The sequence below is a fragment of the Lemur catta genome, chromosome 15 (assembly GCF_020740605.2).
Source record: "Lemur catta isolate mLemCat1 chromosome 15, mLemCat1.pri, whole genome shotgun sequence".
In the NCBI taxonomy this organism is placed as follows: Eukaryota; Metazoa; Chordata; class Mammalia; order Primates; family Lemuridae; genus Lemur; species Lemur catta.
This window is the reverse complement of record NC_059142.1, coordinates 42,975,849-43,003,115: the sequence shown is the minus strand read 5'-3', so window position 1 is coordinate 43,003,115 and position 27,267 is coordinate 42,975,849. Positions and strand designations below refer to the sequence as shown.

Below are 27,267 nucleotides of genomic sequence, written 5' to 3'. Positions count from 1 at the left end.
TAAAATTAAGTGGTCAAGTCATTCAATGAAATATTCCAAAAAGATTTATATATTTATAATATTTTAATATATTTATAATATTTGTACAAGGCACTGTGGTAGGTGATAGGGACATCATGGTAAGCCAAGGTCCCTACCTTCATGGAGCTTATATTAATATTAAAGAAACCTAATAAAAATTACCATACATGCTATGAAAGAAAAGAGCAAAGATGCTGATAATTTAGATTATGTAGGACAGGGACTATTCTGAGGATGTGATATTGAGGCTAAGACTTGAAGGATGAGTAGAATTTGGCTGGTCAAAGAATAAGAGAGGGCCAGGGTGCGGTGGCTCACACCTGTAATCCTAGCATTCTGGGAGGCCGAGGCAGAAGGATTGCTTGAGCTAGGAGTTTGAGACCAGCCTGAGCAAGAGTGAGACCCTCGTCTCTACTAAAAATAGAAAAAATTAGCCTGGTGTGGTGGTACTTGCCTGTATGTAGTCCCAGCTACTCGGGAGGCTGAGGCAGGAGGATTGCTTGAGCCCAGGATTTTGAGGTTGCTGTGAGCTAGTCTGACACCATGGTACTCAAGCCCAGGCAACAGAGTGAGACTCTGTCTCAAATAAATAAATAAAATAAAAAGAGTAAGGGAAAAATATTTTAGGAAGAAGGAGTAATATGCATAAAGGCTTCCATGTTAATCACTCAATTATTTTTTAAGCATCATGTGATGCTTTTCAAAGAACAATATAGAGAAACATAAGATTTGGCCCTTTCCTTAGGAAGAGAAGACATAAATAGGAGTCTGCCTGGGCTCCTATAACAAAATACCACAGACTGGGTGGCTTGAATAACAAAAATTTGTTTTCTCACAGAAGCTGGAAATCCATGATCAAGGTGCTGGCAAATCAGTTTTTGGTGAGCACTCTCTTCCTGGCTTGTAGATGTCAGCTTTCTCCCTGTGTCCTCACATGACCCTCCCTTTGTGAACACGCAGAGAGAGATCAAGCTTTCTGGTGCCTCTTCTTGTAAGGACGCTAATCCCATCAGACAGGACTCCACCTTTATGACCTCATTTAACCTTAATTACTTTCGTAGTGACCCCATGTCTAAATACAGCCACCCCAGGTGTTAGGGCTTCAATATATGAATTTGGGGGAGGACACAAACAGTCTGTAACATCAATCAAAAAACAAAAAATAATAAGAGCAGAAAGAGTTTATTTTTTATTTTTTTTGAGACAGGGTCTCTGTCACCCTGGCTAGAATGCAGTGACATCATCATAGCTTACTGTAATAATGAATTTATTCTATTTATTCATTAAGCAAATAAGAATGAGTATCCATTGTATACTAGACACTGTACTAGGTGTGCGAATACACAGGGAATAAGGCAGACAGGGCTTCTGCCCTCATGGAGCTTATAGGCTAGACAGGAAATGGATACTTCAATAAGTAATTACAGTAAAGGGTGATGAGAGTAATGACAAGTCTGGTAACACTAGTGCAACCGCAGGAATAGCCAACCAATTCCAGTGGGCCAGAAAAGGCCTGGAAGAAGCACATTTGGAAAATCAGCAGGGATAACCAGGGGAAGAGTGGAATTAAGAGTGTTCTGGACAGAGAGAGCAGTATATGCAAGGCCTCTGAGGCAAAATAGTGGGTCCAGAAATTCTGTGAAGCTACAGTATGGACTATAAAGTGGAGATGGGCGAGATAAGTCTGAATAAAGACGCAGGTACCAACCCTCGGAGGGCCTGGTAAGACAAGTGAAAGGGTTGCTTAGGAAGGTGAGTTCTGACATGCTCAGACTTATTTTTGGTGGTAGGTTGGACTAGAGGAAGGAAGAAAGGTGAAATTATATTTAGGAGGTAAAATTGGTAGGTCTTTGTAACTAGATTTTGGGGTTGTAGAGAATCAAAATATGCCCAAGATACGCCACTTCGGCATGTTGATCGTTTTGAGCCAAAGGCACTTGAAAAACAACAGATGCAAAAAGGGCACTCTGGCCTTCCTTTTTCTTCCTAAAAGGAAGAGATAAAGCTCCCATGTGAAGGTGGCCCATTCTTATCACCACAGATGGGGAGTTGAGGCTGAGAGAAATCTGTACAAACCTTTTTAAACTAACCCTTATCTTCCTAGTCACTTTTCTATAATTAACTGCCCAAGCCCAGATCCCTTTGTTTTGTTCCGTTTTCACAATGGGCTACTCTTTGCCCAATCTGGTATATAACTGCTTCTTAGGGTCTTCATTTTTCCTGTGAGGGCTCCCATATACATGTAGAAATTATTAAATAAAATTTGTGTGCTTTTCTACTGTTGATCTGTCTAATGTCAGTTTAATTCTTAAGCACAGCTAGAAACCCTAAGAGGGTAAAGGAGAAATTTTACCTCTCCTAGAGGGTGAAAGGAAAAGAGTGGTTTGTGGTTTGGGCCATGGAAAAGATGGTGATGTCCTAAACTGGGAGAGGAAATATTTTAAGTATGGAGAATAAGGGATTCCATTCTGAAGAAAGTATGTGCAAGACATCCAGATAGAGATGTCCAGTTGGCAGTTAGGCATTTGGGTCTGGAGCTCTAAGAAGCAGTCTGGCTGGAGATACAAGTTTTGGGGACAATTTGTAGAGGAGGAACTGAGGCCACAGGCATGGAGACGTTTGCCTAGGAAGAAGGCGTAGGGTAAGAAGGTGGCCCAAACAGACCCCTGAAGTACTCTAACATTAAAGGGGCTGGCAGAGGGGATGCAAAGGAAACTGATGAAGAACAGAGAGGTAGGAGGAAAGTCAAGAGACTGTGTCATTACAAAAACCAAAGAAAAGGGATGATTTGGCCAAGAGGGAGGAGGAAACACGGTAGGGGGGAAAGGGGGAGGAGCCACAGGTCAGGTAAGATAAGGAGGACATAAGACCTCGTGCAATGGGGACAAAATGAAGTGTGTGCACAAGGAGGCCTGAAGGAACTCAGAAGAGTTCACTTACCCTGAGCTATGTTTCAGTGGGACCTGCATCTTGCTAATGGTACCACATCTAGCTGTTCCCTAAACGGCAGCCTCCAAATTGGACTGAATATGAGGAGACTAAGAAACAGACTAAGGAGAAGAAACAATTTATCATTTTTGGAATAATGCTTATTGTAACCCAACTCCACTCACCAGCCAAATATACTGCATAATGGAAGACAGGAGGATGCCCAAGTGGTTGATGGATGATGAGTTTAAGTAGGTCAATCAGGAACAGAGAAGGAAGTAAGGATGCTCTGAAATGCCCCATCTCAGAGTGCTTCAAACAACATGGTCTTGCTGTGGATGAGAAGAAAACCACAACAGCTGTATCAGTCTGATGAACAACATACAGAAAAGAGATGCTCTTTTTTAGGTTAAAAAAAAGGCTTTAGGCAAATTCTAAGCCTATGAGCCAGAGTGCCAACCCTCACAGACTCTTTAAATGCTGACTCTAGATACACATTTTCACACATAAAATATCATCTTTATGTATCCTCCGTGGTAAGGTCGTACATTTAGGTTTACAAAAATCCATTGCGCAAGTATATGATGTGGGTTGGCAGCATGTTGTCTGAAAAGAAGCTTAGTTTGTAAAATGACCACAAGTTTAGCATGAACAAACAGAGTCATGTGGCTGCTAAAAAATGTAAATATAACTTTCTACTTCATTTTTATTATTATCTTTTTGAGATAGGGTCTTGCTCTGTTTCCTGGGCTAAAGTGCAGTGGCATCATCATAGATTACTGTAACCTCAAACTCCTGGACTCAAGTGATCCTCCCACCTCAGGTTCCCAAGTAGCTGGGATTACAGGTGTGCGCCACAATGTCCCACTAATTTTTCTATTTTTTGCTATATTGCTCAGGCTGGTCTCGAACTCCTGGCCTCCAGTGATCCTCCCACCTCACCCTTCCAAGTGCTAGGATTACTGCCCTGGCCAACTTTAATCTACTTGAGTAGTGAGAAAGAAAAAACTTTTTATCTGAGGAATGTGAGCCCCTTTAAATGATCAGGCCCAAAAAGGCATTTAAAATGTACTAGCAGTCACATCTCACTCCCCCTTGAGTTAAATAATTACCTCTTTAAGCCAGTTGCTATGCAGGCTCTAGACTAACTGAGGCCAAGTAGCCATAAAATGCAATATGTCCTGTATACAACAATGTATAGCCAATCACTAACCAATGTCATTTCTGTAAACCAATGAGAATTCCTGATGAACTTTAGTAACTGCTTTCCTCTCTTGATTCGTCCTTTTTTCTTTAAAAACTTGAGCCTCTATTTTGTTCTCTGGAGCACTCCCCAGGTCAATTTGGAAGTGTGTCCCAGGCTGCAGTCTTCAACCTTGGCCCAAATAAACTCTCTATATTAATTTTGCCTCAGCTTCTTCCTTTTTGGTCAACAATAGAAGTGTCCAGATAATAAAAGTAATAGTCTTACTGCAGTCTGAATTGATCAGAATAAATCTGGGGTACTGTGCTCATTTGAAAGGGTGAAATTTTAAGAGTAATATCTCTTACCCATCCCTTTCTTTCCATGCCCACTATGAGATTCACTTGTCTCATACCTGGTAATGGTAGATTGCTTCTAAAGATGGCCTGATGATCCCATTGAATGCACATGCCTTTTGTAGTGTCACTTGCCACTTTTTCCATCAAGAGATGAAGTCTATTTCTCCTTCTGGTGAATCCTGGCTGGCACCGTATCTTACTATGACTAACAAGTGATGGTGTTTATCTTATAGGCCTAGTCCTAAGAGGCTTCACAGCTTCCATTTTCACACACTTGGCTGCCAGCTACCAGGTCAAGAAACTGGGGCTCGGCTGGTCCAATGGTAGTGAGTTATCAGAACTTACTAACATTAGTGTCACTAAAGTTGGTATTCAACCTCCCCACTGCTAAATTTGACTGGCTTTAAAAAAAAAGAAACTTGGACTAGATGACTGATTGATGAGAGGTCAATGTGAAGAGAAAGGTCATGTAGAGAACTGAGGGACCCAGCCAACAGCCAGCACAGAGGCCCTACACATGTGAGTGAAGCCATCTTGCATCTTTCAGCCCTAGTCAAACCAATACTGGTGATTTTCTATATCTGTGTGACTGTCCAGTATAGTAGTCACTAGCCACATGTGTCTACTGAGTCCTTACAATGTGACCAGGGCATGTGAAGAACTTCATTTTAAATTTCATTTGATTTTAACTAATTAAGCTTTAAATAGCTAGCAGCTACTCTACAAGTCAGCATAAAAGTTGAGAAAGAAAATAAACTTTTTATCTGGGGAATGTAAGCCCCTTTAAATTATCAGACCTAGAGAGGCATTAAAATCAGATAGCAGTCATGTCTCACTCTCCCTTGAGGTAAGTAATTATTTTGAAGCTGTCTGCTATGTGGATTCTAGACTGAGTGTCACCACCAAGTAACCATAAATTAAATTAATAATGCCATATGCTGGACACCATAACTCATACCCTATAGCTCAATAATGTATAGCCAATCACAAATCAATATTATTTCTGCAAACCAATGGGAATTCCTGAAAAACAACTTTTGTAATTGCCCCTTCTCCTGATTCATCCTTTTTTCTTTAAAAACTTGAGCCCCACCTTTGTACTCTGGAGCACTTCCCAGTGTTTCCTGGGCTGCAGTCCTCAACCTTGGCTCAAATAAACTCTCTACCTATATTGATTTTGCCTCAATTTTCTTATTTAGGTCGACAAGGTCTATTCCCACTCTAATCCACCCAGCATAATCCTGCTACCAGGGCACAAGGCAGCCAAAAATCACTTTAGCTCCTTCTTGGGTCTATAAGTACTTAAGCAACAAAAAAGAAGAAAAAGAGAAACTAAAGCAGTGACTAGAGATGGCTGGTGGAGAAGGATACAGTATAGCTTTGTCAGGGGTGTTAAAAAAAAAAAAACACTTCCCTCCAATGTAACCCAAAGGAAGGTAGTGACCCATTCTAAGTAAATTTCATCTGCATAAAATATGCTAACCAGAAATGGAAATTTCCACACAATAGAGTAAATATGAGTCCCACATCTTGCCTAGAGAAGTCCTGACTAGAAAATTAACTTTCAAAAACTGTTTTCAGTGCTCGCTTGGGCAGCACATATCTAAAATTGGAACGATACAGAGAAGATTAGCATGGCCCCTGCGCAAGGATGACACGCAAATTCATGGAGCGTTCCGTATTTTTAATATTCTGAAATAAAATAAATTAAAAAAACACACACACATAAAAACCCGTTTTTCTCATCTTCTGAAAAATAAAATGTCAATGGTTCCCCAGTTTACTCTTTTTGGGGGAGGGGGGCGAAGAGGCAGAAAGGAAATCTGAGAAAGCCTATTATGTGTGCTAGACACAACCACATCTGTTAATGCATCTAATTATCTTAGTCATTTTTTTTAAAACAAGTAAATAGGAGCTCAGAGAGTAATTTGCCTAAGGACCTATAACTAGTCAGTGCCAGAGACAAAACAAAACCAGGCCTCTGAATTTCCAATCCCTTCCTCTTTCCAATACACCAGAAAGCCTCTGCTATCAAGAATAAAAAAAAAAAAAAAAAAAAAAATGTCTACCTGCCTTTTGAGATTTTTCATGATCTGGTTACCTAAGTAACTATTTCCACTTTTAATGCCTTAACTCTTACCTGTCTGATCTTATTTCCCCTCCTTCACTTAAGCTATACTTTCTTTTCTTCTAATTCTACCCATCCTTCAAAGCCCAGTTTAAACCTTTTATTCCTTCCATGAAAGCTTCCTCATCTTAATGCCAATTAATTTCCTTCTCCTCTGAATTTTTACATCACTTATAATAGGCAACACATAATGTAACACTCTTTATTACACTGCTTTTCCTTTAAATATATCGTAATCTCCTTGAGGACAGAGGCCATTTATTTCTTTGGAGAGTGGCCATCCTCCCTAATTTCCTCCGATTTCCCCCAAAGTAGGTACTTCTGGAATGGATGAATGATCTAAACTCAACAGACAAATACTTCTTGATTCATTAAAGTCAGCCCCAAACTCTGGTGTTCTACCCTTTACTTAATCTACCGCACACCAGTCAATCCATGAGGGCGGAGCCGCGAACGGAGAAACCAGCCCCGCCACGTCACGCGCCCCTCCAGCTGCCGCACGACACGCCCAGCCTGCTGGTTGCCGATTGGGCGTGGCCCTGTCTAGGGAGGCCGATTGGGCGTGGCGTGCGCGGGTGAAGGCGTGGCTCAGAAGAGGAACCTACGCGCTCGGTCAGACTCGGTAGTTTCCGGTAGTCCTCGATCATTTCCGGTAACTGTCACCTCCTCCGCCGACGCACCTCGGGTATTTCCGGCCCCTTTCGGGCTTTTCCGTCTGGCTTCCGCTCAGATCTCTCCACTTCGGGTATTTCCGTGTCCCGCTCGGAGGTGCTCGGCAATCGCTCGGCCTCCCCCATCCCCCGGTAACGGTCGCTGGTGAGTTTAAATGAGCCGGGGCTGGCCGGGCCGGAGCCGCTACGGGGGGGGCCTGAGGCACTGCAGAAAGTGGGCCTGAGTCTCAAGGATGACGGTGCTGCAGGAACCCGTCCAGGTAATGATAATCCCCTTCTCGAGGCTTGGCTCGCAGCCTCGGTCGGGAAGCAGCGTATGGCCACTCCGCGGCCTGGTGCGGCCTAGGCCCGGCTGCTTCTCCCGCCTCCCCTTCTGCCGGGACCTGCCTACCTTTCCTTACCTAGGAGGGCTTGGCCGCAACCTAAGCCGTGTTACCTCTGGCCCTACTTTTCTTCTACCCCTCGGGTGAGCGGGATTGGGCGATAATACCGTCTTTTCCGTCGGAGCCAATGTCTGGCCAGCCCCTCCTGTCAGTCGAGGGGCCTGGCTTGGCCGGGGTTAAGAGATGAGGGGCCGAAAACACGCCCCAGGGGTTCTCTTGCCTAAAGGATGATTGAGAAGCACATTTGATCAGAGCTTATATGGTGTTCATAATGGTAGGGCAAGTTTTGGAGGGCGGGGGGTGCTTTTGTTTTTGTTTTATGTGAGCGGGTAGAGGGAGGGTGAGATCGATATTTTTCGTACCAATTTCTGTTTGCTAACAGACTTCCTAGCCCACGTTGCCTTTCTCTCAGTGAATTTCCCACTGGACAATGATGATTTGAAAAGACAACTTCAAGACTCAGTGCTGAGGTGCAAGCACCTATACAAGGGGAGGAGAAGGAAAGGACAAATCTGGGTTTTTTCATTACCTGTGATAGGGATCGGGAGCATTTTATTGTGCATGTTTATAAGGTGTTAAGAAAATGAAAGATAAATAATGATTTTCCTGTCCATTTCTCTGTCCCGACCACACCAAGGTATGCTTTGAGGCACAGTACTCTGTTGGCATAGAAGAAATCCTATTGGATTTTAAGTGTGTGATGCAATGCCAAGTCATTTTTCCCGTTGACATCTGAAGAAACTTCATCTCTTGTCCCTTGGTAATGGACCAGTCTGAGAGACCATCCCACCATATGATCTTTGACTTGGTCAAAAAAGTTGACCTCTATCAACTGCTGTCTTGGAGTAGCAGACTTTATTTTGAAGTATAAAGCAAACTGATTTTAGAAATTACTTCATATTCCCCTTAATCGACTTGTGGTATCAAATAGTAAATATTTTAATACAACACTATTTCTGTATTTCCTTAATTGTTCTAAACAGCATGAAATACTCATTTCTCCTAGTTTAGCTTCTTCTCCAGCTCTTTACATGTAATAGATATTAGTGTTTAAATGAATATGATGCAGGATTCTATCTTAGGAAATTTACCTGTTTGTAAGTTATATCAATTCTGCCAGAGCTATTTCTTTCCATCCAAATTCCTCTTACTAGTTCAGAGTCCATTTTAAAACTTTTTGAGGCTTAACATGAAATTAATGGATAAGACACTACTCAAGTTGTTTAATTTCTGTTTCATATTCTTATAATTTTTGTCTTAATAATGAATGATTCTTTTGTCTTCTCTGGCCACAAAAGTCTTCTCAAGTGATAAACTAGTTGCATTGATAGCATATAACCACTTTTTAATAATAATTTCAACCTGTATAAAAGCACAGAAAACAAAAGAAATATGTATACCATTTCTAGGTATACATAGTATACCTAGTAGTATCCATCAGGTTTCCTATTTTTCCTTAAAGTACTCTTTGCAATAATACTCTTTGATATGTTAAAGGCTTAAAGGTCAAATTTGCCTCTTTTTTTCCACACTGGCTTTGTCCATTAGATTTTGGGATGGTGGGAAGATGTTTTAGGATTTGATTAGGTGAGAATTTTGGTTGTAATTTATAGTATAAGGAGCCATTCAAGATGGGATTTAGAGCGGTGGTAGAAACAAGCAACTTTGGCTCCACTGATAAAGATCAATAATCAGGAATAGTGCTGCAGATGGGAAAGGAATTAGTAAGGAAGAGAATAAAAATAGGACAGATAAGTAAGATATTGTCTTTTTTTTTTTTTTTGATGACAGATTGCATGTATTTGGGAAGGAATGAGAGTAAGCTGGAAAATTATTTCCTTTCTTGGAATGCCTCAGAGTTGATGGTATTACTAGGCATAGGAAAAAGTTGACAGAAAAGATGAGCAACTGTTTTCTGCTTTTTTTCTTTAAAGTTTTAACATGGAATAGCCAATCTGATATACCATATATGCCTAAATTAAAGCTCCTCCCCAAATTACCTCTCATAGAAAAGTATTACTTTATATTTGAGTCTTTACAAAAGTCTCATATATTATGAGGCAGAAGTTCTGTCAGTTAATTTTATTTTTAATAATTATTTGGGAAGACACGCTCACCTAAGTGACTTCAATGAGCACTTATTTGGATGTTTATAAATGTCACCTGGTGAAATTTGTTTTTTAAAAAAGAGGCAAAGACATATATAGATTTATCAATTATTCCTAGAAGTAAGACTTCACAGAAGTGTTGGATGAAGTTGTAAACAAGCCTTTTGAAACTTGCTTTAATAAGCACTGTAGTAATTGGGTACTATATACACAATGTTGTTTTAGAGATCATTAGATAGTGAGGGGGTACTTTTGACTAGGGATGACTAGGGACAGCATTGGAACATGGATTCAGAGAGTATCATATTTTGGTTACTATATGAGAAATGTAATGGAGGGGGCTGGCAATAGTAAAAATAGTAGTTTTAGAGATGAAGGTAACCTAGACTAAAGTGGTAGCAGTGGAATAGGAAAGAAATAGGTAAATTTAAGAGATGTTTTAAAGGAAGAAATTCAAGAAATATTTGGGAGGTAGAACCAATGAGACTTGGAAATTGATTAGGTGTAGGGGAGGGTATCAAGAATGATTGCTTGGATTTCACCATTTAAGAAATGGGAAATCCTTTGGGGGGACAGATTTGAAGGAGGGTGATTAATAATTCTGCATTGAACAAATTAAGTTGGAGATATTTGTGAGACCACCAATAGAAATATGGAGACAAGGTGGGTGCCGTGGCTCATGCCTGTAATCCTAGCACTTTGGGAGGCCGAACCTCCAAGGCAGGAGGATCACTTGAGGCCAGGAGTTTGAGACCAGCCTGAGCAAGAGCAAGACCCCATCTCTACAAAAAATAGAAAAATTAGCCAGGTGTGGTGGTGAGCACCTATAGTCCCAGCTACTTGGGAGGCTGAAGCAGGAGGATCGCTTGAGCCCAGGAGTTTGAGGCTGCAATGAGCTATGACACCACTGCACTCTAGCCCTGGGGACAAAGCAAGACCCTGTCTCAAAAAAAAAAAAAAGAAAGAAAGAAATATGGCAACATAACCCCTAATCTTTTGAGAGTTCTAGTGTTATTGGGAAGATAAGAATGCTTAACAGGAAAAATTGGATAAAGTTACAAGTCAGTATATATTTGATTGCACAGACAATAATAAAGGAATTCAGGAAAAAAAGAGATCTTTATAGGCCAGAAAAATGGGAAAGGTTTCTCGAAGGAGTAAATCTTAAAGCCTTAGAAAATGGGAAGAGTTCAAATTGATAGAGAAAAGTAAGAATATTCTTGACATGGAAATGGCATGAGCAAACCAAAGTTGAGAATGATGTTTAGCAGCAGTCTCCAACCTTTTTGGCACCAGGGACCGGTTTCATGGAAGACAACTTTTCCATGGACTGCGGGGTGGGGCTCGGGGTCCGCAGGTTTAAGAAGAGAACAATAACATATTACAGCCTTGACTGGAATAGAAATTGAAAGCAGGAAGAGATAAGGTTTTACTGGTCAGGTAGAATCAGGTTATAGGGGACTTATCCTGGCTGAGAAATTTCGATTTAATGTATGTTGGTAATGAATAGCCATTATGTGAACAGAAGAGTTTTTGAGCAGAATTATGTAACAAAAGCACTTTGGGAATACTAATCTGGTGCCATTAGGAAAGAGGGAGGAGACAAGAGTTAGACATACAAACTAGTAGAATAATCCAGCTACATGGTAATGTAAACCAGGATTTCTTAATCTTTGTAATATTGACATTTTGGGCAAGCTAATACTTTGTTAGGGACTGTGCATTGTAGAATGTTTTGCAGCATCCATGACCTCTACCCCCTTGCAGTACTAAATGTTGGGGGAGACAAAGTTGCCCCCAGTGAGAACCACTGATACAGACCTAAACTAAATTAGTGTTCTAGAAATTAGATTATAATGTGTAATATGAAAATTCAACAGTGATTTTTTTCTTCTTATACCTTCTTATGTTATCTGAAGCTTTCATTAGCCCTTTGTTTTGTGATCTAAAAAGAGGCAGCTATTTTATTTTTTGACAAAAACAAGAACAAAAAAGTATAAAAAAATTTTTATAACAAAAACATAAAATTTATAACAAATTTTCTATAGTAAAAAATAGTGAAGTGACGTTTAACTCTGAGTACAACTTACAGAGGTTTGTTTATATTTAAAATAATATTTCATGTTTAAGAATAGCTAGCAAGTAAGGAATTTTACAACTTTATGCTGTTGGTTTATTTATCTTTTAAGTTAATGCAATGGGTGACACATTAACTTATTTGGGGGATTTCTCTTAAATAGTTTTTGGGTGGAGAGGAAGGAAGGAGTGTTTCTCTGTTTGGCTTCATAACTTTCTTCTAGCAGCATTTCATCCATCAGGCTTTAATTTGTAGGAAAAACTCTAGCAATAATGCACTGACTGAGGGCTGTTCTTTTAGGGGAAGGCCCACACCATCAGTTGGGCAGAGGAGCTGATTTTAGCTCTGCTTACCCTCAGATACTAATTTGTAGTGCCTTAGAGACTAATTCCTTCCCTACTCCGGTCCCCTATAAGAGACACCACCACTCAGGAACTTACAGGTGATTGAGCAGAGCAGGGATGGAAGCTGTATGTGGGGTTCTCTAACTGGCAAGTTTTACTTCTGAGGTTTATAGAAATTTGAGTTGGCTGACCTCACTGTCTCTTTCTGATGCTCTTAATAATTGGCAATAAAGATATGATATTGTTCTGAGTAAAGCTTGATTTTTAAATCAGAAATGGATAGAACTCTTGATCATGATACTTTTCCTCTCTTTCATTTCATTAATTTTAAAAAGAAAAAAAATTCAAAGTTCTAGGATTTTATGGCTTTAGTATGTATGTGTCAAATTTTCCAGGTGATCCATAGTACTAAGATAGCTGGTTAATCATTTGGGTCTTTTGTGGCTTGTGTATTGCAAAAGAAGCAACTGTAGCAGATATGTTGGGGAGCTGTTATGTGTTGGAAACTATAAATCATATTTATTGAATTTATGTTAAGAGATAGGCAAGGAAAAGGTTTTAAGTGCCTAATGTGTGCCACTCAATATACTAAAAGCATTGTATATGTATCATTTCGTTTAACCCACAGAACAACTCCAAGAAATAAAGCCCCATTTTTCAGATGAGGAAATTGAGGCCAAGAAAAATATTTTCCCCAAAGTGACACTGCTGGAAGAGCTGGCACACAAGTTTGAGTGCAGGTCATCTCCAGCATCAGATCCTGGGTCTTCCTTCTGCTTAACCATTTTCTTTCACTTATGGCAAAAGTAAACACATGGGTGTTTAAGAAATCCCCAGATTTCATAAAGGAGTAATTAGGTGGTAATTATTTGTATTATAAAATAATCCTTCTATTTATCACAGAGTTTCTTTCAACAGAGACTCCCAGAGATCCTTAATTATTTAATATACATCCAGAAATACAGACTTAAGGCTAAGACTAACATACAAGAATGGTTGCTGGGTGTTGTGGCTTACACCTGTAATCCTAACACTTTGAGAGGCCAAGGCAAGAAGGCAAGAGTATCACTTGAGGCCAGGAGTTCAAGACCAGCTTGGACAACATAGTGAGACCCTGTCTCTACAAAAAAACAGAAAAAATAGCCAAGTGTGGTGGTAGTTGCAACTACAAGGGAGGCTGAGGCAAGTGGGATCGCTTAAACCCAAGAGTTTGAGGTGGTAGAGAGCTATGATGCCGCAACTCTAACCCAGGCAACAGAGCAAGACCCTGTCTCATCTCAAAAAAAAAAAAAAAAGTGCTAACAGCAGGATGACTGCCAGAAGGTAAAGATCATTTGTTTTTTCATTTGACATACATTTACTAAGCACCTGCTTTAAAAGTACGTGATAGATGCTGGTAGTGTAATAGTGAACAAAAACGTATGTACTCCCTGCCTTCCTGGAGTTTATAATACAGTGAGGAAGACATTACTGAAATACTCTCCTAATTAATATAAAATTATAGCATTGAGAAGTATTACAAAGGAAAGGTACTTGGTGCTATTAGAGTGTATAATAAGCATGCCTAATCTCATCTGGGCGTCCCCAAAAAGCCCTCTCTCAGAAAGGAATTTGAAGGACTATAATCTCAGTTGGAGGAATGGAAGTGTGCCAGTTAAAGTGAATGGCACAGATAGAGGACTGTGGCAGGAGGGTAACATGGCAGATTTAAGGAGCTGAAAGAAAGCTGTTATGGTGCTAGCACAGAGGGCATAAGAGAACATGATAAAAGATGAACTGGAGAGATAAGCATGGACCATACCACACTGCCTAGTCTAGTGGCTTTAGTTTTTATCATAAGGGCAAAGAGAAGCCACTAAAGGATTTTAAGCAAGGGGTTAACATGATCAGATCTGATTTGTGAAAAGCCCACAGGGAGGGAATGGCTCATAAGGTGGAAAGGAATTGAGAGAGGCCAATTAAGATACTATTAAAGTAATCCAGGCAAAATGCAGTCTGCTTTAAAAATGTAAACGTTTATTGTGTTTCTTCCTTTCATTATTACTGCAGTTGCCTAATTTCAAAAGTGAATGTCATTTTGAAAGATACCTATGTGCGTGTTTCCAGAGCCCTAGATCATACCTGGTCTGGAAGGAACACCAAAAGACCAGATCTGACTCTGAGAGTTTAGAATTTAATAAAGCACAGAGCTAGATTTTCACACACCTATGTTGGAATTAGGGGTTTTTAACCTTTATTTTATAGGTAATTAAAGCTCAGAGAAATGACTTGGTCATCTTGATTAGTAAGTGGCAGGGGTATGTGCCCTGAATTAGGGTATGGAGATGATATTAAGCATTGAAAAAATAATTGTTGAGTCAAATTAGATTTGAATGCCTTTTAGCATGTTGTTTTCTTCTTTTTTTGTGGGGTGGGGGGCGGGGCAGAACCTCACTCTGTTACCCGGGCTAGAGTGCCATGGCATCAGCCTAGCTCACAGCTACCTCAAACTCCTGGGCTCAAGCGATCCTTCTGCCTCAGCTTCCCAAGTAGCTGGGACTACAGGCATGCGCCACCATGCCCGCCTAATTTTCTACGTATATTTTTAGTTGTCCAGCTGATTTCTTTCTATTTTTAGTAGAGACGGGGTCTCATTCTTGCTCAGGCTGGTCTCGAACTCCTGAGCTCAACGATCCACCTGTATCGGCCTCCCAGAGTGCTAGGATTACAGGCGTGAGCCACTGTGCCTGGCCTAGCATGCTGTTTTCTGAGTGATATTTTTTGGGTTGCTATGCAATTCAAATGTTGGAATTCTCAGAGGAGAACATCTATAGTTTATCACATTACCTTTTATCTATCTCTTTGCTATGTTGTAGTGTACAGGAAATGTAGGCTGGATAGTGGTGAGTTTATATTCACTCCTTACTAACCCCATATATTTTTCTTCTACGGTTCAGCTTCCTAATTGTATGGTAAGAAAGCAAAAGCACCCACAAAGACAGTGACCAGCCAGGTGCTTGTGGATAATGGCTGGCTTATTCATAATTTCTTATTGTCAGTAGATACCTAAAAATCCAAAATGTTTTAAGCCTTTCTGTAGCCCACCTGAATAACTTTATTTTCTCAAACTAGTTAGGTTTTTTACATTATTTTGTTTTTTGCTGAAATCAGGATCATGTAGCAAAGTAGATGGGGTGTTCAGTGAAAGTTTACTGGATGGCTGAATGATGTTTTTCAAAAGTGGTAGGCACACCAAGTGGTATGACAAGGTAAATGATCTGAGTAGTATGGAGGGAAGTAAACAACATGCTCTAAACTGCTACTATCTAGAAAAGTCTGGGTATCTTCCAAGTATTTATAGATCACACCACCAAGATTTTATTGCCCGAAGCCTGATCTATTCCAACCCTTCTGTCAGACTTTGACCCAAATCTCCTTCCCAGATTCTTCCTTTGCTTTTCAATGTTTTGTTTATTGTGGCAAGGAAGAAAGAACTAGATGCAATTTTATATTGTTTTATATTGTCAACATTAATGTTCCCTTTTATTCATAGCAGTAAAAGTTAATTATAGTAAGACTGTCTTAACTTGTGTTTTAGCTCCAGACTGGGTTTCTAAAAGTTTGTATGTCAGTAAATGCAAAATAGATTCAGAGTTCCAAAACACATATTCATTCAGCAAACATTTATTGAGCATTTATTATGTTTGAAGGCAGTTATCTAGGATAATTAGGGAAGTAACTAGTTAACTAGGATAATGAACGAATTACAGAGAAAAATAATCTGGTTTTTGTCCTCAATAAGTTGAGGGCAAAATAATAGCCTAATAACCAAGTAATTCTAATAAACAACCTGATATAAGAAAGCAGAAACAAAATTATCCAGAACCTCATAGTATGGAGCGGTTAATAATTGCATGAGATAGCTCTAGGAAGGCTTCACGAAAGGCAAGAGAACATGCAAGCTGAATTTGGAAGAAAGAATGAATAAAATCTAAGGAGGAGACAGAAATTAAAGACAAAGAACAGATCAAACAGGCAACAATGTTAGCAAACACTTTGAAGTATGAAAATACAGTTAATTTTTAGGAACTAATGGAGGATTTTTCTGATTCTAGACAATAGGCAGCTTTTGTGGGATGTGAAAACAGCTGAAAGAGGGAAGTTGAAGCCAGATGTGATCTGAAAATCTTACTAAGGAGTTTGTGCTTTATTCTGTAGGTATGTTTTTGTAAACTCTAGGTTTCTCCAAGAGGAACCATTAGAAGATTTTGATCAGGGAGGAAGACATGATGGTGTCAGGAAGATGATGATGACAGTAGCTAAAATTTATTATGTAATCATTAGCTATGTGCTAGGAATCGTTATATGTACTCAACTGGAGTCTTACAGTTTAAATGAAGAGAGTAAGACTTAAGAGCCATAACATTACTTGCCCATGACTAGTAAGTTGTAGATCAGGAGTTTGAGCTTCTCACTATTGTCTCCTGTTTCTCAGTGAAGATATTTGTGTTTGAAGAACGTAATTCAGGGACAGGATGAGTTCCAACACAGCTTGCAGGCAAGAAGACCCTTCTCTGCCTCCTGGGTTGGGTGAATGGGGGATAGAGATGGAAACTGGGGTCTGATGGGGTCTCTGTGAAATGGCACACTCCACAGGGTTTGCCAGGTCACAGTCCAGTTTGCATACTCATTATGGACATCCTCAGCCCTGACTTAGTTAAATAACCCATTCTCAGGACCAGAGGGCATCCCCTGCCCCACCCACTGCCCAGTCTTCTGGGTGCTGCCTGGTGCCCCTTGGTTGCTCCATTTGCAAAAGGGGTGTGGACCTGAGTCTATTGGGAGCCAGTGTTCTCCATTTTGTGAGATTGAGGGACATTGTGGTATTAATTTATATGGAGGTATTCCAGAAACAAGCATGTAAGACAGCTGGCAGAGAACTGAAGTATGGCAAAATTACAATTGTATGAACCCCTTTGTCTTCTGAAAATTAAGACTAGGAGGTGTTGGGATAAATCAGCTTTTTTGGCAACAAATTATCTTTAGTACAGAGTTAGTTATAAGCATCTGGAAATCCCAGGATTTCTCTGATTCAGAGCAGCCTAGAAACTGTCACTGTTGAAGGCATCTAACAGGATATGCCAACTACTTCTGAAAATATTGGGGAAAGTGAAATGGAAGTTGACGTTAAATTTCAGACCAAAGGGAGATTTCTTAGTAGCCTTATTTGGGTGGATTGTGATAGGAGGTGGTATTCATGATTAATTTCCATTGATACATAAAATATTTTAATAGGTTTAAGAAATGGGGACCAAGAAGAAATGTGAAGACCTGTAACAAGAGAGCTTGGGACTTGAGTGATTCAAGCCTTTCTTTAAAGCAAAGGGACATGGCCTGTAGAATTAGAAATTATTTCACTCATAACACCTTAGATTAACATTGGATGAAACCCCCTCTTTGGCTTTGGGGATTTTTTTGAGCAAGGGGGTTTTTATTTAGAATAAATCTTTTAGATCAGCCTTTTCAAATATTAATATGCATATAATTCATATGAGGATCTTGTTAAAATGCAGACTGGTAGGGTCTGAGATTCTACACATTCTAGAAAACTCCTAGGTTATGCAAGTGTTGCTACTCTAAGGAACACACTTTGAGTAGCAGAGTGTTAGCTAGTTCTTTGAAGTAGCAAGAAATGACTGGGTTAAGAACACAAACATAGGAAAAAAATTCTGCCTGTGTCTGTGTTACTATAGGATAGTCAAAACTAAGGTTTTTTTTAGTTTAAATATTATATGATTCTATTTATATGATGTTCTAGATATATATATATATTTTTTTTTTTTTTTGAGACAGAGTCTTACTCTGTTGCCCTGGGTAGAGTGCAGTGGCGTCATCATAGCTCTCTGTAACCTCCAACTCCTGGGCTCAAGTGATCCTCCTCCCTCAGCCTCCCAAGTAGCTAGGGTACAGGCACACACCATAAGCCTCGCTAATTTTTCTGTTTTTTGTAGAGATGGGGTCTCATTCTTGCTCAGGCTGGTCTCGAACTCCTGAGCTCAAGCAATCCTCCCACCTTGGCCTCCCAGAGTGCTAGGATTACAGTCGTGAGCCATTGCACCCAGCCAAGTTCCTTACTATTCTTTCTTGAGGAAATAAAAAAATATACCTTTGGACTAAGTCATTGACTACTATTAGGAATAAATATTTGCTTATTTAACAAAATTTATTGAGCTTTTTCTATATTCAAGGCATATTTAATCACTTAACATAATCCAGATGTACAGTTACAATATTAGCTAGTGATTGGTAAACAGATTTTACTAGCTCATTGTAACCCTTATTAAGTCATCCAAATTATGAACTTGTGGACATGCTAAAAATAAAAGATAACTGTGTTGTATCATGATCAGTTGTGAGATATCTCAAAAGTAGTTTATTAAAAATTTGTAAGTTTATAAATGATCTATATTTTAAAAATTAATTGGAGACTTTCATTCCATCAGATTGGTAAAGATTTAAAAGTTTGACAATACTTAGTGTAGGCAAGGATGCGGAGTAATGGGAACTCATATATTGTTAATGAGAATGTAAATTAAACCAATGATTTTGGCCGGGCGTTGTGGCTCACGCCTGTAATCCTAGCACTCAGGGAGGCCAAGGCAGGCGGATCGTTTGAGCTCAGGAGTTCGAGACCAGCCTGAGCAAGAGCGAGACCCCATCTCTACTAAAAATAGAAAGAAATTATATGGACAACTAAAAATATAGAAAAATACAGAAAAAATTAGCCAGGCATGGTGGTGCATGCCTGTAGTCCCAGCTACTCAGGAGGCTGAGGCAGGAGGATTGCTTGAGCCCAAGAGTTTGAGGTTGCTGTGAGCTAGGCTGGCGCCACGGCGCTCTGGGCAACAGAGTGAGACTCTGTCTCCAAAAAAAAAAAAAAAAAAACAAACCCCAATGATTTCAGAAAATAATTTGACGTTACCTACTAATGATGAGCATGTACATGTTCAACAACCCAGTAATTTTACTCCTAAGTATATATATCCTAATTTGGAGAGATTCTTTTTCATTTGTTTGTTTGTTTTGGTTTGGTTTAGGGGTTGTTGCCTTTTTTTTTTTTTTTTTTTTGAGATGGGGTCTGGCTATGTTGCCCAGGATAGCATGCAGTGGCTACTCACAGGCACAAAGTGCATCACAACCTCGAACTCCTGGATCTCAAGCCATCCTCTTACCTCAGCCTTCCAAGTAGCTGGTACTACAGGTACACACTACTGTGCCTGACTAGAAAGATTCTTAAACATGTTCCTCAAGAGATGAATATGAGAGTTTTTGTTTCAGTATTGCTATAATTGCAAAAAAAAAAAAAATTTGGTATATTTATACAATGGAAACACTATTCAGCAATTAAAATGAATTCCAGCTACATATCAACGATGAATTTTTAAAATATAATGTTGGGTTTCAAAAGCAAGTCATAACAATATGTACAACACTTTGTATTTAAATAAAGTTCAAAAACGGGAAAGTAAATGTTATACTGCTTAGGGATGATATATTCAAATGTATAAAATTGTGAAGAAAACCAAAAGAAAGGTCAACAAAATTTAGGGTGTCTATACGTCCCATCCGGGGTATTTCCTCTTTAGGGCAGGAAGAGGTTATATTATCAAAAAGGAGCACATGAGGGCTTCAAAGATATCAGTAATATTTTATTTCTTGAGCTGAGTGGAGAGTACATAGGTCTAAGTGTTTTTGTTTATTGTTACTTAAGATGTCCTTCTGTCTGATATATATTTTATGTTTCATAATTCTAAAACATATTCAAATAAATTAAAGGCTATTTCAATGATAACTTTATTCATTTGCATTCCAGTATGCTTCCTTGAGTGGGTGAGAATTGGGTGGCATTAAAGGTAATAGGTGGGGAAGTTTTTATGGGAGAATGACATACATTAAAACATCTCCCTCATGCGTATCAAGTAATGTGGTTGGGAACCACTGCTATTAAGAGCCTGCACTTTAGTAGAGTAGGCAAGCCTGTAAACAAATAACTGTAATATGATATGAGTGCTCTACTAGAAGATGTATGTTAAAAAAGAAATGGCTAGAGATGAGCCGGGAAAGCTTTATGGAATAAATGTTATTTAACCTGGGTCTTTAGAGATGAGAATTTGTAAGGGGAGGTTGGTGAGGGAGCCCACATTACCCGATGAAGGAAATGGATGTGCAAAGGCGCAGAAGCTTAAAAGTCCATGGAGTTGAATGCATAAACTCAGATATATTAGGGGCCATGCTGTGAAGAGCCTTATCTAACACTCTGTGGAGTTTCTTCTGTGGGCATTGAGGTTTCATCACTTAATTAGGGTTATTAATTTGAGAATTATATGCAAAGCTCTGTGGTAGTAGTTACCTTGAAACTCTGTATGTATGCATATTTATGTTCTTTTTACTGCACTTACAGGCTGCTATATGGCAAGCACTAAACCACTATGCTTACCGAGATGCAGTTTTCCTCGCAGAACGGCTGTATGCAGAAGGTTTGTAATCTATTCATTTCTATAAAACACTATAAATGAATAAAATGTATAGAATTCTATCACTTTTTATGACTGTAACAAGATTTTGGGTATCACTTTCTTGTTTTTTCTTTCTGATTGACTCTAGTTTATAAGAACTTTTGTATTTGTGTAGTTCTCTTACATGTTGCTTTTAATAACTGTAGAGTTGATTCAGATTCATGCACTATGATTTACTTAATCATTTTCCAATCTTTAAGTATTTTTTCCCAGGTTTTTTTTATTATTATTATTAGAACAGAATCTATATTCTATGGCTAAGAGCATGGATTTAGAATCTAAAAATCCTAACCGTGTCACTTAAATATACAATTTTAGAACCTTGGACAAGTTACTTTAATGTCTGAAGATCTCAGAATTTTCATCTATAAAATAAAGATAATAATTGTATCTTAGAATTAAAAAATTTAATAAGATACTATATTTATAGCGTTTGGCACAGCCATCTGGCATGATAATAAATGCTCAATAAACATTAGTGGTAATGTATGTTTTGTTTCTGTTAAGTTATAATTTCTCTTTAACTAGTAAGTTTTAATTCTGTTTCTAAGATGCTGGTATAGGCAATTGTGTGCAGCATTTTTTTTATTTTGAGTCATTTCCTTGGGTTATATACTCTAAAATGGAATTTATAAGTCAAGGGTATGATCATTTCTACAACAAATTACCTTTTGCCCAGTTGTTAACCCAGTGGAAAGAAGGTAATAATCTGGGGTGTTACTGACAACATAAGAATACAACTTCTTCATAATCCTATCTATATCAGATTTGACAATTTTGATGTTTTTTTTTTTTTTTTTGATACAGAGTCTCACTCTGTTGCCCGGGCTAGAGTGCCGTGGCGTCAGCCTAGCTCCACAGCAACCTCAAACTCCTAGGCTCGAGCAATCCTCTTGCCTCAGCCTCCCGAGTAGCTGGGACTACAGGCATGCGCCACCATGCCTGGCTAGTTTTTTCTCTCTCTCTATATATATATGTTTTTAGCTGTCCGTATAATTTCTTTTCTATTTTTAGTAGAGACGAGGTCTCGCTCTTGCTCAGGCTGGTGTTGAACTCCTGAGCTCAAATAATCCGCCCGCCTTGACCTCCCAGAATGCTAGGATTACAGGCGTGAGCCACCGTGCCCGGCCTAATTTTGATGTATTTTTTGCTTACTTGAGAAATGTGAAGTATTTTGACTTATGTTTTTACAACTATTAGGAATTCTGGATATTTTCTCAAGTATTTAAAATTTGTTCCCATTGCTATGAGCTAATCTTTGTTTATTGCATATATACTTTGTCATTTGTAATTTTTCTTATTGCCTCATTAGCTGGAAAATTGTCTTTTTACAACTACAATAAATATATGGTTCTTTGTAGTTTAAAAAAATTTTAAAGAATTTATAATAGTATGTTGAGTAAGATGTGAGCCAGAAATTATTTTATTTCACATTATTATTTAATTTAGTCAATATTGTATATTAAGTAGTGCTTTTTTTTCTTCCCACTTAGTATTTTACTTGGTTTTATCTTAAATTTTTAAAAATGTTTGGTTCTGCCTCCAGAATCTCTCCTCTGTTCCATTAGTTAATTTTATGTTTTTAACCCAATATCATATTTATAATTTACACTGTTATCTTTTAATATTTAATAAGGCATACCTCCTGCATTGCTTTTTTTCCTTTCTAATTCATTCTATAATAAGAAGTCTTTACCTTTTTACCCTTTTTTTCACTCTTTCATTTTTCCATGTGCATTTTATTATTTTAAAATTATACAAAGATTTTGATCTGATCTATAAATTAATTTAGGAAATATTGACATCTCTATTATTTTATATTTTTCTCTCCTTCTCAACCAGAAACAGTGTTACCTTTTTTTATTCAGGTGTTTGTTTAATTCGGTTTTTCTGCTTGAGGCTTGGAAAGTTACTCAGTAAATGTTAGTTTCTCTCAATATAGAGCCTAACCATATATTTCTATGAGGGAAGATTTCAGAATTTAAATGCACTGAGAGCAGGTATTATCCAGCTCAATAAAAATGACCACAATAATTCTATTTATTAATTTCTTACCTGTGTACTATTCTGAGTACTTAATATTAGTTACGTATTTAATCTTCAATAATCCTGTAAGACAGACATTGCTATTGCCATTTTATAGATGAAGAAACTGAGACCAATGTCCACAGGCAGTAAGTAGTAGATCTACCTGATTACATTTTACCAAGAGTAGCAATTATCTGCCACTTCTCTGATTTGCAACCATAGTAGGCATCATTAATCCACCACAGTACTCATTTCCACTGAACCAACCTCAGGATTCTTGTCAACATGGTGTTTGTGGCTGACAGTATCAGTTGATCAGAGTGAGTAATGCTGGATGTAACGTGTTTTGACCCTTTGCTCCCTGGCCTATGCCACTAGTGGCAATTCCTATGTTTTGGGGAAAGACATCCAGCAAGGCATGAGGCTAAAGAAGTTGATGGGTAGGATCTTCTGAAAGCCAAATGCTTGAAATAATTTCTCATTTTCACTAATTCCTTGTCACCCATTTGTCTTTCTCCCAAGAGTTTCATAGTCTGTATAAGATTGTGGTTTAAGAGGGAAAGAACAGTGGAATGATATTAGAGAGCATCTCAACTCAGATATTCATTAGTCATTTGATCTTAGGAAAGAAGTTAGTCTCAGCCTAATTTTCTTCATCTTTAAAATGGGAAGAGAACTATCTATTTAACAAGATACTTTTAAGGACTAAATATGGTAATATATGTAAAGAATGTCCTGTAGTTTGTGGCACACAAGAAGTCCTTTAGAAGTTCCCTCTCTCCCCTAGCAAATCCTATTACAGTAGCTTTTCAGATTTTTTTTTTACTCTTATTATTATATATGATGTACTCTGACATTTCTATTGAGTGATTTTTTATTGTTGTTGTTTTAATGCAGGTTGATACCTAATAAATTGACTTCCCAGTCCACTAGTGAGTTAAGATTTGCTGTTTGGAAAAATTCTGTCTTAATTCTGTTTTAATTTTATTATCTCCCTCCATATTCCTTTCCCCCACCGTAACCACATATTTTTCCTTCCCACTGCCAATACCCAATCCCCTTGACCAAGGCTTTTCTCCATTGCTAATTGATTAACTGTTAAGAATAAATAGAAATGGGTGCTATGGAACAAATAGAAATAGTGTTAGATTATGAGGAAAAAATACATTAATGCAACTAATGGGGTAGGCCCTTCAAGATATATACATATGTATGAAATATGATTTATTTATTTTTATTTATTTGTTTTTGAGATAGAGTCTCACTCTGTTGCCCAGGCTAGAGTGCCGTGGCATCAGCCTAGCTCACAGCAACCTCAAACTCCTGGGCTCAAGCAGTCCTACTGCCTCAGCCTCCCGAGTAGCTGGGGACTACAGCTGCATACCACCTTGCCCAGCTAATTTTTTCTAGTTTTAGTTGCCCAGTTAATTTTTTCTATTTTTTAGTAGAGATGGGGTCTTGCTCTTGCTCAGGCTGGTCTGGAACTCCTGAGCTCACCATTCGGTTTTTTTGCACCTGTAGCACTAGTACTGCTATGTATCCCATTAACATACATGTGCCAAAATTTTTTATCATTTACTGTATGTTATTTCTTACTTAAGGGTTTCATGAAAAATCATAAGATGAACCAAAGAAGAAGGGTTCTGTTGGTTTTTGCTTGCAGGTATACATGACAAAAAACTTATGAGTAAAATTTCAAATTACTATTTTATCCCAAATCTTGAAATGGAGTTGACTTTTCAGGAAGATATGGCAAGTTTGTACTTTAGAACAGTGGTTCTTAAACTTTAGTGTGCCACAGAAGTACCTGATGGGCCGGGCGCGGTAGCTCACGCCTGTAATCCTAGCACTCTGGGAGGCCAAGGCGGGTGGATCGCTCAAGGTCAGGAGTTCGAGACCGTCTGAGCAAGAGTGAGACCCCGTCTCTACTAAAAAAATAGAAAGAGATGATCTGGACAACTAAAAATATATATAGAAAAAATTAGCCGGGCATGGCAGCGCATGCCTGTAGTCCCAGCTACTTGGGAGGCTGAGGCAGTAGGATCGCTTAAGCCCAGGAGTTTGAGGTTGCTGTGAGCTAGGCTGATGCCAGGGCACTCACTCCAATCCGGGCAACAGAGCAAGACTCTACCTGATGAGTTTGTCAACCACACAAATTGCTGGTTCCCACTCCCAGAATTACTAATTTAGTGTGCTTGATGTGGGCCATAAGAATTTGCATTTCTAGCAAGTTTCCAAGTCGTGCTGATCCTGGAACAGGGACCACCCTTTGAAAACCACTGGCTTGGAAGATCCTTCAGTCCACTGGTATTATTTATATAACCCATTTTTAGAAGCATAGGTTTGTGGTTTTTCCTCTTTTCTTTCCATCCCCTTTATTGTTGCCTCTATAGACTTATCTGGATTGGTTGCAAGGTTGTGAGGATAGAAGTGAAGTGATGATCAGTTTGGGAGAGAGACAGAGTAAATAACTCTAACTTTCATTAACTGAAAGGGAAGGGGGCATTTCCTACTGTAAAGAAAAGGGGACAGTTTGATGAATAACTCAGCTCTTGCCATTGGAGAGCAATTTAGTTATTGTTACTGCTCAAGTCTGTCAACTGGATGGCAAAATGGTATAGATATTCACAATTTAGAATTTTTTTCTTTATCTTTATCTTAAATATAATTTAGTATATATTTGGTGTTAGAAACAAGTGTTTTTTCAATGCAGTATTTTTTTAATGTAGGAATTATTTCAGATTGGTAATTAGGTTTACTTACCTTCAGTTTCTCCTGCTAATAAAATTTGACTTCTGTCATCACAAAAAGTTTATTAGAAAAATATTACCAAAAAAAAAAAGATGGTTTGCTGGTGGTCTATCTAAAGGGGGGGAGGGGTTCTTTTCTTAAGGATTTACAGAGAATACCCTGATTGTGTTCATTGTATTATTTCCTTGGTTCCTTTTAAAGAGAAGGTAATCAGGAGCTGGGGAATTAACTTTTATATTAGCAAAATATTTCTCCATAATTCAAATTTGAATTAATAAGTGATTGTTTTATATTAAATAGCATGCCTTTTTTGTTGTTGTTAACCTTGTTTATTGCCAGATTAACTGATTACTATTCAATATACTGAACGACAGCCAACTTTTTTTTAATGTCTGTTCTTAGTACATTCAGAAGAAGCCTTGTTTTTACTGGCAACCTGTTATTACCGCTCAGGAAAGGCATATAAAGCATATAAACTCTTGAAAGGACACAGTTGTACTACACCACAATGCAAATACCTGCTTGCAAAATGTTGTGTTGATCTCAGCAAGTAAGTTTTCTAGCTAATTTTGTTTCACTTATACTGTAGAATTTTGGATAAAATTCTTTTGACAGATTAAATCTGATTGATTGCCTTTCTTCCCTCTTTTTCTTTCTGTAGTATATCTTTCTGGACTGTAGGGGTTTGTTTATTTCAGTAACACTTGAAATGTTAACACTGTTGCCTATGGCATTATTTATGTTATGGAGATTTCATTGTTATGGTAATAATAGAATTTAACTCTGGAGAAACTTAAGTTATAACTAATTCTTACCAGTTTCTGAAATGGTCACAAATATTTTCTTTGCTTTCAAAGACCAAGTTGAATAAACCTGAAAACCTGCCAGTTCACTTGAGATTAGTGCTCTCCTATGTTTAGGTGGTTGTGTAGTTTCCTTTCAAGATCGTTTTCTTGAGCACTTTTGTACACTGCAGTTAAACCAAGTCAGCTATCTCTATTCCGTGTTTGGAGGCAGCTAGAGGTACAGAGAGCTCTGTTAAACTTTTTTCTGTGCAATAAGAGATGGAAAAATGAGGGGGAAGGGGTGAGGAGTAAAAAAGGAAAAAATTTTTTAAAAATTAAAAACAGAGAGGGAATAATGGTAAAAGTGACTAAACAAATATTTTCAAAAAGCCTTTATGTATATTTAGTTTGTAGGTTTACAGTGGGAAGATACAAATAAGTCTTGCAAAGTTACCATAGACCGATAAATAATTACATTATTTGTCCAGTGACTAATTGATGACTTTTTAATTAAAGCTAGCTAAAATAATATTTAAAACTTCTAAGATAGTTGTTAGTGAATTATTTTTAAAATCCAAAGATTCTAATGTTGAATTCTTAATCTACTTTCTTATTTAATTTGCTGGTTTCTTAAGCCAATTCTTACGTGTTAACATTCTTATCCCATTTATAAATATTTATATATTTTAAAAGTCCCATTGACTTTAAATATCCACCTTTTGTGTTCAGGATATGCTGTGTAAACTTACTTGAGTTTTCCATATGGTGATTTCGATGGTTTTTAATCAAACAATTTAAAACACAAACCATTATAGACTCTGATTACGCTAAAAATATATAGTGAAATCAGGAAAATTTTTTGTCATTTGGAGAATATTTATGATTTCCTATATTGAGAAAATATCAACAAAAAGAGAGGAAGTACTAGTCAAGTTTCATTTTTAAA

The 27,267-nt window shown here is 38.2% G+C and overlaps 1 protein-coding gene and 1 non-coding gene across 5 annotated transcripts in view; both read left to right on the top strand.

Annotated features, from left to right (window-relative positions):
• Positions 1-6,071: 6,071 nt before the first annotated feature.
• LOC123621320 lies at positions 6,072-6,177 on the top strand. The gene has a single exon (XR_006729057.1). It is a non-coding gene; the product is annotated as a U6 spliceosomal RNA (small nuclear RNA).
• A 1,209-nt stretch (positions 6,178-7,386) lies between these two features.
• CDC27 (cell division cycle 27) overlaps positions 7,387-27,267 on the top strand; it is a 60,596-nt gene continuing 40,715 nt past the window's right edge. For 2 of the 4 annotated variants that reach the window (XM_045525927.1, XM_045525926.1), the window contains exons 1-3: positions 7,387-7,550; positions 20,643-20,718; positions 25,939-26,086. In XM_045525927.1, the coding sequence (XP_045381883.1) occupies positions 7,524-7,550; positions 20,643-20,718; positions 25,939-26,086 (251 nt within the window). In that variant the 5' untranslated portion in view covers positions 7,387-7,523. Of the gene's footprint in view, positions 7,551-20,642; positions 20,719-25,938; positions 26,087-27,267 lie in introns of those variants that run through there. The other 2 variants (XM_045525928.1, XM_045525929.1) reach the window with 1 other exon arrangement.